General features: G+C 43.2%; 1 protein-coding gene across 3 annotated transcripts in view; it reads right to left on the reverse strand.

Annotated features, from left to right (window-relative positions):
• KIF26A (kinesin family member 26A) overlaps positions 1 to 17,733 on the reverse strand; it is a 214,439-nt gene that overhangs the window by 86,414 nt on the left and 110,292 nt on the right. For all 3 annotated transcript variants that reach the window (XM_075329916.1, XM_075329914.1, XM_075329915.1), the window contains exon 4: positions 5,788 to 5,930. In XM_075329916.1, coding sequence (XP_075186031.1) covers positions 5,788 to 5,930 — 143 coding nt within the window. The remainder of the gene's footprint in view (positions 1 to 5,787; positions 5,931 to 17,733) is intronic.

Genomic DNA, 17,733 nt, shown 5'->3' on the forward strand with positions numbered 1-17,733 from the left:
CAGACTGTCCACCACATAATTTTAATGATGTGAATATAAATATTTTGATAGTTCCAGTTTCTATAGCAATGTCCCAATGTCATAAGACAAAAAATATAAAGACTCAAATGAAGAATCAGGAATAACTAAAATATGTATAAACAGTAAATGAATCCTATTTTGTTTTCATGAGAAAAGTATTAAATTTTGTATTAGAAACCCCCCCACAAATGGTATTTTTGTAATAACAGAGAATCCATAAGCTGATACAGTTTCAACTTACAACACCTCATACACAATAGACACACAAAGTCCACAATAAAACTCGCCACCCTGTTGCTTCATTATCGCTCATTAAATCCTGTTGGGAAGACCGGAAGACCCATCGACCACATTTGGGTAATAGTAGAAAATCCAAGAAAAAAATATTCTGGTGATTTTCTTAAGATTCAATTTATTGCAAATACATAAAAACAGCATTAGAAGTCAGGGAAAGCAGTCTATGTTGATGTGTTTCGACCTGTTGGTCTTAATCGTAAGGAATTTGCAATAAATTGAATTTTAAAAGGGTCACCAGAATATTTTTTCTTGGATTTACAATAGATGACCGACCCCACCGACAGTTTAATTTATATGAGGACCTTGTGACTCCTCTGACAGATGATATTGGGAGAGATAAGGATCCAGCACATCTGATTTTGATCAGATGATGATAATCCATTTGTTCTCAGGAAGATAGGTCACCACTTGAGGAGTCTGTGTATGGAGGTGACGGGAGAGAAAGAGATGCTGGCTCCACTATCTTTTGAGTTTGGGGTCCCTAGTATAAGTCTTCACTATGTTGTGCAGTTGGCCCCACCACTCTCCAGTGGATCAAGGGTGAGCAAACAATAGACTGGGCCAAATTAGTCTCTACTAATCATCAATGTAGGCAAAATACCTTAGCACCGAGATAATTTCTTTGAGCATGTATACTCGGGAGCACTTTTACGGGTATTTTACCCAGAATCTCTACTTGTCATTGGCTCATGCCAGATCACCCCCATTTTGGGCAGTGCTTGCTCATATCCAGAGCTAGTTAAGCGTTAAGCTTTCCTTCACCTGGGGCAAATGTTCAGGTCACTTCCGTAACCCTGAATCTAAATACCCTGACCAAGTCAAAGTAGTTTGTTGGCTCTCTTCAGGTAGACTGCTGCCTATGGCCAATACCCACCGTGCTTTGTTTTTTAGCTGGAGGGAGTGCAAAAGTAGCAGTCACAACATAACCTCTGTAGCCTAAGTGTCGGTATGTTAAAGGACATGTGGAAGTTGTTAAAGATCTTGCGTTGTGACCCAGAGCTTCATGTTACACCTCTGACTCTTTCCTTTTGAAGGTCAGTCTTGCCCAGGTTCTCAAAGATGAAAAATTGGACTTTTCTTAGTTGTAGCCGCAAAGCATCCATAGTATCTTCCTCTACCATGTGTATATATACTGAAATTCGATAAATACCAATGTCATGTAGTTACTTGGGAGAGGTCCAAAACCGAATGACTTATACAAGGATCACATGAGGCGGGAATTTGCCATTTGGCATCTTGGAAGTGCCGTCAAATGCGATAATTATTTTCTAGAACTTCTATGTTGGCTATCTAAACAAGAAGGACATTTTGCAAAAAAAGAGCATTGACACCTGCTGAGAAGAAGAAGCCAAACTTGGCCTTGAATCTATGGACATAATTTATAGGAACTAATTGAAGGCTGGGATGCCATGAACAAAACATATTAGTCACTTAGCGGCTTTCCATGATATTAATGCATATATCTGTGTGTTTCATTAGGGGCATATTGGCTGAATACCTTAATCATATGCTCAGTCACAACACAATCAGTACAATGAATATATCCAAGCTGCTTCTTCATGCCTGGGGCTGATAAGGTGCCTGTTCTACGACTAACCTCAATTATTGACTCTATTTTATGGCCAATATAATGACCAAGAAATGCCTACCAGTGAGCCATCAGGAGCCGGTGATAGGAGGGCGACCCATAGATTATGTATAACATTATTGTTCATTAGTAAATAATGAGATGCTTTAATCCACAGCCAGTTAGGGAGTAAATGTGATTCTGTCATATTAATCTATCTGAGCTTCAGATGTATGTCTCAATTCTGCAAGCCAAGCAGGCGCCCGCAGCATACCAAACATGCGGAGTCTGAAGTTTCAGGCAATCTATCTCCAAGAAAACAAACAGCCGATAGCCGCTAAAAGCAAGAATAATCTGAAGCAGCCCTTTTATCAGACTTGACATATTGAAAAAAAGGCTTCTGCTCTTGGAGACGTCTCGACTTTTATTTGCTAGAACAGATCTTTTCTTTCCAAGAGGATCATTGTAATAAAAGCCCGGAAGTCTGTACTTCTGCGTCGATACTATAACAGTCAGTTTGTAGCCCAAAGTACCGATCGTTCTCGTTTCAACCCCTGTCAATATGTAATAGACAGTGGAGTAACTGGAAACTTGTGGGCCGCAATGCATCATCTTAAACAGGCCTTCAAACTATCACAGGTCTTCAATAGTAGTGGTCTTTTCATATGGGCCAAAAGGGACCTTTTGGGCCTCCCTTAAGCTCTAGAGTCAAGCTGCGAGTTAAACCCCTTCACCTACTATAGTTACGCTTCTGGTAGTAGGGCATCTTGGAGTTGGGCTATGTGCGCACGTGTGCGCTCTGCACCGCACCTAAAAGGTGCGCTTCAGAACGCAGCTGAAAAGCTCCGTTCTGAAGCGCATGGTGCCGGCAGAGAACGTGCGCTCTGCATGCTGCCTCTCCCTATAGACAGCATGCAAACCGCACGGAAGAAGTGACATGTCACTTCTTAGAACGCAGCGATTCGGGCAGCAGCCGAATCGCTGCGTTTTAATATGCCACGTGCGCACGGCTCCTGCACAATTTCCATGGACTGTGCAGGGGACGCAGGACACATGCAGTTATGCTGCGGTGCAGAACGCAGCGTAACTGCATGCAATACGCACACGTGCGCACATAGCCCTATAGAAGGGGGCTATTCCATTTTGGACTCCTCTGAGCCATCAGCACGTCATCCATCCTGATGGCCTCAGTTCATCAACGTATTACATGGCTGGAAATCCACAGGCTGCACAGTTCATAGTTGGGGTGAATCTGGAGAAAAAGTCTACAGCATCAATTTGCTCAAAATATGGCCACAGATGGAGGAACACATGATGAGAAACACCTGTCTGGAAACTCAGACAAGATCCACTGTGCATGCACCAGTTTTCCCGCGCTTGCGCAAGTCCTGGACAGTCAGAAAGTTGGCACATGAATGAGATTCTTTGACAATTGCAGATAAACGTCTCTTTTCATGTGGTCCTCTATCTACAGTCGTACTAGGATACTTGCACCACTCTATGATCCATGGCAGAAAGCTGCTAAGAAAGATCATCATCCATTCTGGTGGGTCCAGCTCGTCAACATACTATATAACTGATGATTCACTGAATCTATGGCAGCAAAGCGGAACAGCAAGGTAGATATTTTTAGGGAAGAGCCTTATGCTTCAATAGGTCACCACTCTGTCCATAGCTTGGCTTCAAAAGGAGGAACCCTTGACAAGGGGCAGCTGTCTGGAAACTTGGACAAGACCCCCTGAGCAGGGCAGTAGCTTCTCTGCGCCTGCTCAAGTCCTGGGCAATCAGGTAGGTGATGCATGCGCAGTTGGTTTCATTGGTGGTGGCAGACAGATATATCTTCTCTCGTGTTCCTCTATCTACAGCCATCTATCTATTTCTATCTCTATCTATCTTGCTTCCTTGTAAGGTTCATGAGTTACAGCATCATTCTTCATAGCTCTGCTGGCTACCATTGCAAACCAGAATAAAACCTTATTGATGCTTCCCAGATTGCAAATCACCAGATCTGGCAATAAATGCTGAGAGATTTCTGCTCTGAAGCCTGCAAAATGGTAACTACAGCTCTGGACAACCCAGAAAACTCAAGATGAGTAACTTTTTTAAGAAGAGCAATGCTGTATGTAAACTATACGTACAGTGCCTACAAGTAGTATTCAACCCCCTGCAGATTTAGCAGGTTTGATAAGATGCAAATAAGTTAGAGCCTGCAAACTTCAAACAAGAGCAGGATTTATTAACAGATGCATAAATCTTACAAACCAACAAGTTATGTTGCTCAGTTAAATTTTAATACATTTTCAACATAAAAGTGTGGGTCAATTATTATTCAACCCCTAGGTTTAATATTTTGTGGAATAACCCGTGTTTGCAATTACAGCTAATAATGGTCTTTTATAAGACCTGATCAGGCCGGCACAGGTCTCTGGAGTTATCTTGGCCCACTCCTCCATGCAGATCTTCTCCAAGTTATCTAGGTTCTTTGGGTGTCTCATGTGGACTTTAATCTTGAGCTCCTTCCACAAGTTTTCAATTGGGTTAAGGTCAGGAGACTGACTAGGCCACTGCAACACCTTGATTTTTTCCCTCTTGAACCAGGCCTTGGTTATCTTGGCTGTGTGCTTTGGGTCATTGTCTTGTTGGAAGATGAAATGACGACCCATCTTAAGATCCTTGATGGAGGAGCGGAGGTTCTTGGCCAAAATCTCCAGGTAGACCGTGCTATCCATCTTCCCATGGATGCGGACCAGATGGCCAGGCCCCTTGGCTGAGAAACAGCCCCACAGCATGATGCTGCCACCACCATGCTTGACTGTAGGGATGGTATTCATGGGGTTGTATGCAGTGCCATCCAGTCTCCAAACGTCACGTGTGTGGTTGGCACCAAAGATCTCGATCTTGGTCTCATCAGACCAGAGAACCTTGAACCAGTCTGTCTCAGAGTCCTCCAAGTGATCATGAGCAAACTGTAGACGAGCCTTGACATGACGCTTTGAAAGTAAAGGTACCTTACGTGCTCGTCTGGAACGGAGACCATTGCGGTGGAGTATGTTACTTATGGTATTGACTGAAACCAATGTCCCCACTGCCATGAGATCTTCCCGGAGCTCCTTCCTTGTTGTTCTTGGGTTAGCCTTGACTCTTCGGACAAGCCTGGCCTCAGCACGGGAGGAAACTTTCAAAGGCTGTCCAGGCTGTGGAAGGCTAACAGTAGTTCCATAAGCCTTCCACTTCCGGATGATGCTCCCAACAGTGGAGACAGGTAGGCCCAACTCCTTGGAAAGGGTTTTGTACCCCTTGCCAGCCTTGTGACCCTCCACGATCTTGTCTCTGATGGCCTTGGAATGCTCCTTTGTCTTTCCCATGTTGACCAAGTTTGAGTGCTGTTCACAAATTTGGGGAGGGTCTTAATTAGTCAGAAAAGGCTGGAAAAATAGATAATTAATCCAAACATGTGAAGCTCATTGTTCTTTGTGCCTGAAATACTTCTTAATACTTTAGGGGAACCAAACAGAATTCTTGTGGTTTGAGGGGTTGAATAATAAATGACCCTCTGAATGAACTTTTCACAATTTAAAAAAAAAAATAAAAAAAGAAATACCATTCTTTTTTGCTGCAGTGCATTTCACACTTCCAGGCTGATCTACAGTCCAAATGTCACAATGCCAAGTTAATTCCGAATGTGTAAATCTGCTAAATCTGCAGGGGGTTGAATACTACTTGTAGGCACTGTAGTTGCAAAAGCAAACACAGACCATGGATATTTGCAGCTCTTCTTGCGTCAGATATGGAGTGAGCAGATTTAAAAGTTGTATTGTATATTTTCACGCTCTTGCCGGCATGAAATGGCTTTTTTTTGTACCTGAGAACATGTTATATTAATACATTACATGTTTTTATACCTGATGAAGAAGGAAGCTGCAGCCGACGTCCCAGAAGACACATCGGCCGGTACGACTCCCTGCGACTCGCCGGCGAAACTTTGCCCTGAAGAAGTGTCCACACTCGGGTGCTCCCTTCCCCCGTCTATGGATGTAGAGTCAGGCTAAGAGAAAAAAAAGACAGAAAATACAGAAATGAAGCGAGTACAAGCCATCTGTCTGCCTGGATTTTCTTATGTAGGCTTCTACAGTGACATTATGGGAAAGACACATAATGAGGGAGGACAACCATGCTTTGTTGTGCCGCATCGTAAGGACGACAGTAAACCGCGGACGACAAGCACAGAAGTGCGGGCACCTTTTGTTACGGGCATTGCGTGGTGACACATTTTGACAGGCATAGAAAACAAATAGGATGTGATACGCAGTGATATTTTGTGCCTCGTACAACCCTTTATCTGGTTCAGTTATGGCTGTCAGAAATTATCCTTCTTGTATAAATCGTACACAAGGCAAAGTCTTCAGGTGGCAAAGATGATATTTCCCCAAGGTATTGCTGCGTGGACCGGTGACAGTAAAAATAATGTGGGTACAGCTCTGCGGACTATATTAGCACCAAAGAAAAAACGGAAAATAGCATCTTCTGTTCTTATTGGAATCGATGAATAAATTCGTAATTGATTTTACCCTTGTCAGTAAGGTTTGTCCCTACATACAATGACACTGTACAATTAATAGGGATATACCTTATTGTCAAGGGGACGATGTGACCGTACGTTTTCTGCAGTTTGTGACCTGCCAGCAGCTCCAGTCTTTCATGGAGCGCGCCAGAGGTCACAACTCAATAAAAGTCTATGAGCATCTCATTCTGGCTCTCATAGACTTCTATTGAGCACTTGAGACGAAACTTCTAGACAGTCTGAAGTTGCGGTCACGAGATGGCGTCGTGGGCCTTGAGCAATGTCTTTAAAAGGTTAAAACGCTGGAGGGTGAGCACAAGACTGGGGTCAGGGACCTTGGATTGTAAGCACTACTACAGCGCTAAAAACAAAACGCTGGAGTGGTGCTTTAAACATTTATCACCCACATCCAGTATAGAAGATAGATATCAAATGTCTGATCATTAGTGGTCCATCTAGTAGGACCCCCACTGATCACCCACAGGTCTAATTTGAATGGTTAGATACATGGTCTTTCAAAGTCTAAGGAACTGGCAAAGATGGCCAAGGTCTGGGATCCTATATCTACAGTTTAACTGGATGTGTGTTCAAACATGCATGCTAACATTGTCTATAGGACTGGTGGAAATGGCTAAATCCAGTTCTTGGCCATCTCCACCAATCCTATAGACAATGAGCATGTTTGGCCACCCTGCAATTTAAACTGTAGACAAAGGACCCCTGTTATCATAATTGTTGGACGTCCAAGCGGTGGGAACCTCCCTGATCGCATATTTATCACCTATCTTGTGAATAGGCAACAATTTTTGTATATTGGCCAACCCCATTGTTAATTTATCCATCAGTTGCCCAGTTTGTGGCCAAAAGAGGAGGAGAATGACACAAGGATTCAGAAACTCACAAGTGATATGTGCCAAAAATTATTGCTAACAACAACAACCAATCAATTACCTATTTTGCTCATTTTGGAATTTAAAGAGGACCCGTCACTTGCCAGATATATGAAATTTCTTGACCTGGTGTGAATGCCGCTGTTCTCCTGAATCCGGGGATGTTTTACTTTTCTTCCTGTGCCGCTCCGATCCTTATATATGGCCACGCCTTCCCTATATATCAAAGTAGCCTTGTTAGACAAGTGGAAGTAGTTATCAATTTTGACCACACCCACTTGACTTAAAAGACTAGATTTAGCCATATCTTAGGAACAGAGAGGCGCAGGAACAAAAGAGAAACCACGCCAGATTCAGGAGAAGAGCGGCAATTACACCGGACAACATATTTATGACCGTTCCCATTGGTTACCAGGAATGTTGTCATCTTCTCATATTAAATTACACTGTGTTTAGCTATAATAAATCTCTTTGCAGTACGGTGGCCGCGCTAAAGGAAAAACCAACGAAACTTCACCAATCACCGGCTAAATGGCATCGATGACGATGCTATAAATCACACGCCCGGCTGTTCCGATAGATCCCCTTTCACTTGTACCATCCCCATTATCCACATTGAAAAATGGCTTTGAGACCAAGGCGTCCTAATGAATGCTATGTATACACATTTGTCCTCATCCAGTTATACACAGCCCATAGCCAGCCCTTTCATGCTCCCATCCTCTCCCTCCACACACATCTCCTACTCCATAGAAACCACCAAAATTAACGAGACCAAGATGTGCCGCTGTAATTTGCGGGCAGTCGACAGTCACAAAAGATTGATGCCCAGACGGACAGCCAAGTTAAAAACAAAGCAAGTGAATAATGCACTTAAAGAAAATCTATATGTCCCATTGTGCTTTAAAATGACTTCATTAGTAATGGATGGCTGGGCCAGCGAGAACAGGCCTCGGCTTGACAGCTCGGAAGCATTTCTGGGTACGCGGAAAACTTGTTCAGTCATGTGATTTGAAAACCAATAACACATCAATTTCTTACTAACGTGTAATGAAATGTTGGATCAGCGATGGTTAATCACTGGCGAAGGGAGATAATGGCCCACATTTGTAAGACCCCAGCAGCTGAGCTATGATCTGTCATCCCGTCCCAAAAGACCGTGAATGTCCGATGATGAAGTAACTCGAAATACTTCTGTCACCTCTCCTAACATGCCGGTAAATCACTATAAAACTGGAGAACATCGTCTTGGAGCGTTATAGTTAATCTGTTCCTCTGTTATTCCTTCTGGAAATTTTTGAATAAATTGACAACTGGTTGTCACCCATTCCCTCCCTTCTTCACGTGCCATCACTACAAAGCAGGGATAGCCTTGAATGAACCGTGTAGTACCGTGTCTCCCTGAAAATAAGCCCTAGCAGGATTTTCGGCCTTTTTGGAGTAAGCCTTAAATATAAGCACTACCCCAAAAATAAGCCCTAGTTGTGTTTCAGTAATGAAGTGTCAATGCAGCTAAAAAGTTAAAGAATACTGCAGGACAGACCCCCCCCCCAAAGGAGAGGAGACAGACTCCGCAATCATACTTACCAGACCCCGACTGGAGTCTATGGAATGCAAGGAACTGCGGTGGAACGCATCGACGACGTGCGGTGGAACGCATCGAGGACCTGCGATGGAACGCATCGAGGACCTGCGATGGAACGCATCGAGGACATGCGGTGGAACGCATCGAGGACATGCGGTGGAACGCATCGAGGACCTGCGGTGGAACACATGGAGGACCTGCAGTGTAACGCATGGAGGACCTGCGGTGGAACGCATGGAGGACCTGCGGTGGAACGCATGGAGGACCTGCGGTGGAACGCATGGAGGACCTGCGGTGGAACGCATGGAGGACCTGCGGTGGAATGCATGGAGGACCTGCGGTGGAACGCATGGAGGACCTGCGGAGGAAAGCATGGAGGACCTGTGGTGGAACACAGACACTCGCTGAAACCAGACTGCTCCAAGAACCTGGCATGCAGTGAAACACGAGGACCTGCAGTGGAATGCATCGAGGGCAGGAACAAACAAGGCAAAAATGCAACATGTGAACAAGCTCAGACTGCCACTCTTCTGCAACGTCAGTTACAGGTCTCCGTAGAACTTTATGAGCACCAACTGTCATCTCGTATCTCAGTAATGGAAAGGACTGTATTCAATGGAAACCTATTTTACCCGTGAAGTGAGAATTTTGAAAATTATCACTTAAGGTGGAGGAAGATATATTACAAAGTTCCTTATATTCATGTATTATTGAATAATGAAATAAAAATTAAAATGACAATTATTCTTTAATAAGTGTCATGCTGATTATGGAGAAAGCAGAAGACAGGGTCTCCTAGACTGACCCTCAGGCTAGGGGGATGTAGCTATCCCTAATCCCAGAGTTACCTCTGAAGATGAGGATGCCTGAGCCACCTTCCTGGTCCTGCTCTTGACCAGTCCTGATCTTATACCTCCCTCCCTCCCCAACCCCAAAGGAGGGCTTGGACAGCAGTGGGATAAAACAAACAGGGAAAACCAAAACTCTATCTCACAGCACGCTCACACAAAGGTATAAAACAATAAGAGCTAAGGAGGAAAATAAAAGCAAGGAGAAAACAACAAGACTACAAGAAATCTCTACAACAACTCCAAGCACAAAGCAATACAATCGCCAGCAAGACTGGGACACAACAGCACACAGAGCAACACAGCAATAAACTATAGTCAGCATGAGAGGACAGATTCCACCATCTAAGGCTAGTTTCACACATCCGGCATTTCTCCGGATTGCCGGATCCGTCACACTCCAGTACACTGTAATACAGTACAGTGGCATCACCGCAACTTCCGGTCACATGCTGTCATGTGACCGGAGCTTGCCACGATACCATTGTACAGTATTAATACTCTACTGGAGCGTGCCGGATCCGGCGAAATGCCGTATGTGTGAAACTAGCCTTAAATAGGAAGGGAACCAATGTGATAGGCTTCCAACAACATGTGAACCCAGAAGTAACAAGCAGGCTAGCATAGGTTAACTCTTGCTAGCTTGGCCACGAATAAGCACACAGCTGGTCAACGCCCGAGCCTGCCTGTGTAGCTCAGAAGCACCAGAGAAACAACAGGGGAAAGTGTCAGGATCTGTAATGTGAACAGCATCTGATGCTGCCATGATAATTGGTGCGTTTTGTGCCAAATTCTCTGTGACCACAAGGTTGTCCAGGATTAGATTAACATGGCTGTCTCCTCACAAAAATGATGCCCTCCATGTGTGACATTACAGCTCCCTATCCTTGGCAGTGTCCTTTTTTACAATATTAGAAAGGTTGGAAATAAAGACCCAACAATTATTTGTTCTGTTGATCCAGATGATGATAAAATACAGGAGTTGAAAAAGCTTTAGAATCTGGAAGAAAAAAAAAATCCCACCAATGGATCCTAGAGGACATGTTCCCATTTATAGAGGACGTGTAGTGGTGGTGGTGGGCGAATGCAATTTCAGAAAGCTCTGAATAGGAAATATATAGAAACGTTTGCTCCCAATAACTAAATATCTGCAGATTGGCCTCCCTTTTTAGATCCAGCTGAGCCCGGGTAAGGAAGACATTAGTTGTGCGTGTCACACCTATTCCCGGATGTATTACACGCAGCAGTGTTGTGCCGATCATTATATGCTGATTACATAGAACAGATAAAACATATGGTTACCATATTATGCACTAAACGTCCCACAAGCCAAGCATTTCCTTCCCATCAAACACTAGAGCTCTTGGTGGTGGTCCATCTCTCGAAGATCCTTGGTATGGAAGAATTGCACAATGCGTAAGAAATGCATCTCGATAACAGAGATGTAACCCATGAATCTTCTCTGTAATGTTGTTCATATGGGACAGTTGGAAAGGTTTGGAAATTATTATATAGACATCGCTTTTATCAAGGCTCTTTCTATACTAAATTGTAGACAACTGTGTAATCTTTAAAGAAGAAATTTGCCAATTTGGTTGTCCAGAATTAATTGCAAGGGTCACTTGGTTGATAAATTTGCTCTATTTGTAGATCGACCCCACTAGTATCAAGAGCAATTATACAAATAACTCTATAATAGGACATTGTATCCTATACTATAAAGAGAACCTGTCACTAACCATAAATAGGCCATTTTTACCTGGTGAAATTGCCGTTGTACTCCTGAATATTTTGTTGCTGTGCTTTTTCGTTCCTACGATATAGCCTGCTCTTCCTTGTATTCAAATATAGTCTTTTTAACCAAATGGGTATGGTCTTCCCAGTGTTGATTACACCTCCCCAGTTGTCTAACAAGACTACATTTATATTGACGAGCAAAAGGGTAACAATGTTTTGCACAATTGACTTTTAGTCTCCATCTCTCACTACAGCTTTGAGTGTGAGACGACCGTCATTCTATGTACAATCATCTTGGCTATCTCATACTTAAATTTGACTTGCAACTATTTAGCATATGATTAGTTATGCAGAATATTGGTATGTCACTTGATTGTTACTGTTTTGCTCCTTATGTTGGAAAAAAAATCTTTTTTTCCAGTATACTACAAATTACAACCTGTTCTCACATTCCCTAATAGCTCAGTGTTTTAGGTTGGTTTCCAAGTGAAAGATCACTGGTTCTAATTGAGGAGCCGCCATGAAGAAGATTTACCAAGAGAAAACATGTCATCCAGCTAATCGATAGCGGTCTCTCAACCAAGAAACTTGCCAAACTGCATTGTGAGGCCATGACAGGTGGAAATTAAGACAAAAGTTTGGACGTCCAGGCAAAATATCGTAATTGGTTGATTGGAATAAATCTAGTCTTGTTGGCAAATTGGGTGTTGTTCTCAAGACCAATATCATAAAGAACAATTTGTGACCACACCCACTTGGCTATAAATACAAGATTAAAATTCAATGAGAGTGGTCCATATATCAGGTCAGGAATGGAGCAGAAATAAAAGAAAAATAATGCCGGATTCAGGAGAACAGCGGCATTTACACCAAGGAAGAAAAAAAATATCAGGTCCTGTTTGATTTAATATTAATAGAGTAGGGAGTACTCCAGGTAGGTACCCTCATCTATTAGCCTTAGTCAAGAGTGGCTTAGCTACAAAGAATAAACTGATAACTATCTTATTCGCTATCAATGAATGATCAGTCATATTGAAGAACAACATGCCCAATCTTTTTTTTTTTTTTTTTTATCCCTCTGACATCTGCCATTGGGGGACAGTAGGGAGACCCCAGAACAAAGTAGACAGCCTGATGATCTCATAGATATCCTGCTGAAGTTCAAGTATTCACTTTTCTCCATAACGGCAGATAACCTGAAAGCCACAGTAGATAACCTTGTAGTGTAGAGTGGCGCGAGGTGGTATTCAAGGGCAAGGGACTGACTCTAGACTCCCCGGCACACTACGTGAAATACCTGGTCCTTTCTAGGTGGGTGGACTTTGGTTGTGTGGGCTGGGAACTCATGTAGGCCGTAAACTGCTGCCGCTGGTGTTGGCTGGCCAGGATCGGATGACAACTCATACACACAAGGAGACCAACTGTTCACTTTAAACCACAACTCTTCACTGGATAGTTCATTGTTATTCACAACTTTACACTGCAGATAGAGATCCTATGTCTACCAAATCGTTACATTTTCGCTTTGCATTAACAGACACAGCTCAACTTCCCCTTGGGTTGTGTCCAATCTAATTGGGCCGGTGAGTCCCAGTGCAACCCAGTCCAGAGTTACAGTATACACACACCATGATGGTCCCTTCCTGCAGTCCCTCGTCCGGTCTCTTCAGGGGTCCCATAAGACTGGAGTAAAGGGTTGCACGCCTGGGACGTCTGTAGGAAAACCACTAGGCTGGTTGACTACACCACTCGCTAGTTGAGGTTCACCGGGTACCATGCATTAAGGGCCTGGCTACTAGAGTCCTGCACCAGTAGAAGTTACCCAGTACTTAGACAGTTAAGGAGCCTGAATGTAAGGGTATTGTTTTCTGGCTCCTATAGCCTGCAGCCACTTCAAGAATTGGCCTCTAGTTACAACATTGTTCACACCATGTGTCTCCAGCCTCTCTTGAGAATCACGCTATCTTGCCTTCGCTCCATTTCCACAATGCACCTACTGTATGTGACCTTCACGACCGACTGACTATACATATGCACATTTGCTCACTAGGCCTTCACTGACTCCTTCTAGAATGAACTCTCCTTTCCCTATTAGCTGACTCCTCCCAGGGAGGGCTAGTCCCAACACTTAACTGTTTCTGACCCTGCATTCTGTTGCTGGGCAGACTTAACCTTTTACCTCTATTTCTATATACAAACATTACTGTACATTATAATACTCTGCATTACCACATCCTATGACACTTATATACACATCTATCACAACATACATTATACCTTAAGCAGTACAATTTACATTGTACAAAAGGTAGAAGACATTCACATTACAAAACGGCACAATACATGGATGCAATTGGTGTCTTCAGGGGTAGAAACGCGACCACCATTGTCCACCACTAACAAACACAAGGTCATAGCACTGGGAGGTGGTGTTTGTCTTAGAAAACGGCACTGCTGCTGATGAGTGAAGTAGTGGAATGTAAAATGAAAAGGCAATCTGGATAATTGATTTTTATCTTTTCTTCTTTTAGTTCTTTTTTTTTTTTTTCTCCATAAAAGTGATTTCTGTTATCTGACTGAATTGCTTAAAATAACAGTTTGCATAGCTCCCATCCTGCGCTCCTGATTTAAATTTTAAAGTCTAGTCATAAATTTTTTATGTACTATTATGTTCGACTGCAGTTGGCTCTCAAGGAAAAGGAAAATGATTCTGAAGGAAGGAAAAAAAAAAAAATAAAGAGACACTGCAGCTTTTAATCTTCGCTAATGGATGGGAGTTAATTACTTCAGGTTCCTGCGAGCAGTCTCCGAGACATCTCCGACTTTCTAGCCTCAAAGAAAGCAAAATTGCACAAAATCATTCTACTAAATTGGTCCATTAGATATAAAAATAAGAAGGAAAAAAAGAAGAAAAAGTACAATGTTTCAGTGGATGATTATAGCATGCGTGTAGGTGTACCAAAGAGTGAAACCTGATAAACCCTAGGATTATACCTAGATTACCCAAGACATATTGCAGGCAGGTGCCTAAGGGCAAGTAGCAATTAAGGAGTCCTTAGAAACTTGCAAAATTTTCAATTGCAATCCGGTCATGTTTCAAGACTCGGCATCGACTCATTTCAGTGAAGTCTGAGGTCACACTCTTAACGGAAACTCTGTACACCTTTGAGGTTGACCAAAGGTTTGTGCCTAAGGAGGGCTTTAAGATAAGTGAAGAACTGCCCGAGGTGGCTTTATAATGGCCTCGGCTAAGATTTAACAGAAGGAATTAAGGTTCACTGACCCTGGTTTCCTATTAACACTTGCGTGATATATGAAGTGCTAAACCTTAGGCCTCAAAGAGCTTTTCCCAGGGTAAATGTCAATAAATGCTATCACCAAATCCTGAGTAACAAAGGTAAACCTGACTTTACAGCATAGTCTAAGGCTAGATCAAAGAAATAAGGATTAGCTCAGCGTATATTTAGTAAAGTCTTAAGGTAGCCATGCACCTTTAAAAGCCGTCAGCGCAAAGCTAGGCACATACATGAGATACCTGTCATCTAAACATTCATACAGGGATCACTCCTGATTACCCCATACACCAGTGCTCAGCTCGGCCAAGCATTCATGTGTTCTTAAAAGGGAGAAAGGCGATTCCTTTGTTAAGGCACAGTCACACACGACGACTTACCAGCGATCCCGAAAACGATGCGACCTGATAGGGATTGCAGGTAAGTCGCTGGGAGGTCGCAGGTGAGATGTCACACAGTCAGATCTTACCAGCGATGCAGGAACAATACAGGTCGCATTAGCGATCTGTATAACGATCTCAGCAGTCACTGTGACCCTGTCACACAGTGTCAAACACAGCGATGTGTCCTGCCCAGCAGGACATCGCCTTTGAAGAAAATGGCCTTGACCATTCTGCAACGACTAGAGATCTCACAGCAGGGGCCTGATCGCTGGTAGGTGTCACACATAACAAGATCGCTAACGGGATCGCTACTGCGTCATAGAAACCGTGACTCAGCTGCGATCTGGCTAGCGATCTCGTTATGTGTGACGGTACCTTTAGACACCTCTGACAATGACTTGTCTCCCCTGAAAACAAAAGGATCGACTGTTGAAAGCCCAACGACTCGTCCCTTCCTGGGCTATGGAACAGTCTGGGGGCCTCCAAATCCATTAGATGGTCAAGTTGTCCTGCTGAACTTCGGTAAGCTTGACTGACTTTCACCTAAAGTTTATGGGAGTCTTAACACTTGTTTATCAAACAGCTAGTTGTTCGGACCTCCACATACAGAGTCTCCTTGTGTTCTCAATGAGCAGAGGGGAAAAAAAAAAGATGTCAGACACCTCTGGTGGATACTTATCTCCGTTTTACAACATCATGTATTGAGGGAAAGTTGGAGTGTCCCAATACACATCACATAGTATGTCGTTATGTTTTGGCTGTCTTTCTTTTAGTTTATAGGTGTTGGTTGAGATTGGAAAACGTTATCTTGTTCCCAAATCTTCAGACCTTTTGTACACGGGCTGTATCTGGTGCGATAACTCTGCCCCATTCCAGTGAGTGCTGCACTACCAGACACGGGCCATCGAGAAGAGTGTATTTAATGTAATGTTCTCCACCATGTGTAGATTCAGTTTCAGATCTATGATTACATTTCACAGTCAAAGCTTTTCAAAAATGTTTTTCAGCATTTGTGTGAGGTATACATTGGGGAGAAAGCTGAACAGAACTTCCGAAATTTGAATCATCCAGCAGATTTGACTTGGTCTGAATCTACTCTGCCCCGAAAAGACATTAATTCTACTCTGAGGTCTCATCAAATCCCAAAGCATAATAAATGGAGGTTCAAAAAGATTATGATTATACTTACCCGTTCTACTGCCAATGCTCCCCCCTCCTGGATGTCCTCTTGCTTCGGATCGGTCTTAGGCCCAGAATCTCCATCATTGACAAGGCATCACGTGGAACACAATGCGTGTCAATGATGTGACATCACTGCAGAGGCCTAGTCAGTGCCAGATGATCTGGACTGATCTGAATTCAGAAGCTGTCCAAAAACAGACAAATTTTATGACGACTTTGGGATAGCGGGTAACCGGGCTGTCCCTCAAGCTAGGGAACCCTATGCTATCCCTATTCTCAGGGATACTCCTAATGGTGGAGATGCCTGAGTCTTCTTCCTGGCCCTGCTCCTGACCAGTCCTGACCTAATTCCCCCTCCCCCTCTCCCTCCCAAATGAAGGTACAGGACAGGAGTGTGTTGAAACCACAGAAAAAGACAGATAAGGGAAAAACCAAAACTCTATCACATAGCACACACACAGGATAAGACAATAAGAGATTCAGGAGGAAAATAAGAGCAGGAAGGAAGTACAAAACAACCAGAGTACACTCCACAACCACACCAAGTAAAAAACACCGCTAAACACAACTTTCACCAGAGAGAGTCGACGAACACAGAATAAACTATAGCTGGCATGGCTTGAAGGATTCCAACAGTATAAATAGGAGTGGAGCAGATGTGATAGGTCTCCCCACAACATGTGATTAAAGGAGCCAGCAGACGGGCAGAGATTGCTTGCTTGCCTACCTATGAATCAGCATACAGCAGGTCGATGCCCGAGTTTGCCTGTGTTGATCCCAGACACAAGAGAAACCAATGGGCGGAGTGTCAGAATTTGCAATCTGAACAGAGTCCAATGCCGCCTTGACAATCAGCGAAATTTGTGCACAACTCCCTGTGACACCAGTATAATCTTTTATTATTTTAAACCTCTTTCTGGCCCTACAAATAATTCAGTAACAAGTCAACCAACAGGGTGTCATTGATTTTTTGTTAGGAATCGTTTTTGCTTATCTCTAATTTTGGAAGCTTTCTTCATTGCATTAATACTAGCACCTATTGAATCCCATCATACCTAATAAAAATGTACGCTGGCCAATATTTACTTCTTTACTGTATGGAATAAGGGATGTGTGTCACATATATACAGTATGTGTTTAGGTTTTCCAGCCCAAACTAAACCCATTTTAGTTAATTTTGTGCCCCTCTCACCTCTCCGCTCGCCTCGGATTGAGGTTTGCCGTCTCGATTATCATCAGGAGCAGTATAATTTTATAAAGTCCGTTCACTTTATATCTGGAACTAGACTCAATAATCTAAGAACATCTCTATATAAATTCCATCACGACTGTTTCATATCTCCTAAATAAATCCGTATTTCAGAAATCG

This window comes from Anomaloglossus baeobatrachus, chromosome 12, assembly GCF_048569485.1.
Source record: "Anomaloglossus baeobatrachus isolate aAnoBae1 chromosome 12, aAnoBae1.hap1, whole genome shotgun sequence".
In the NCBI taxonomy this organism is placed as follows: Eukaryota; Metazoa; Chordata; class Amphibia; order Anura; family Aromobatidae; genus Anomaloglossus; species Anomaloglossus baeobatrachus.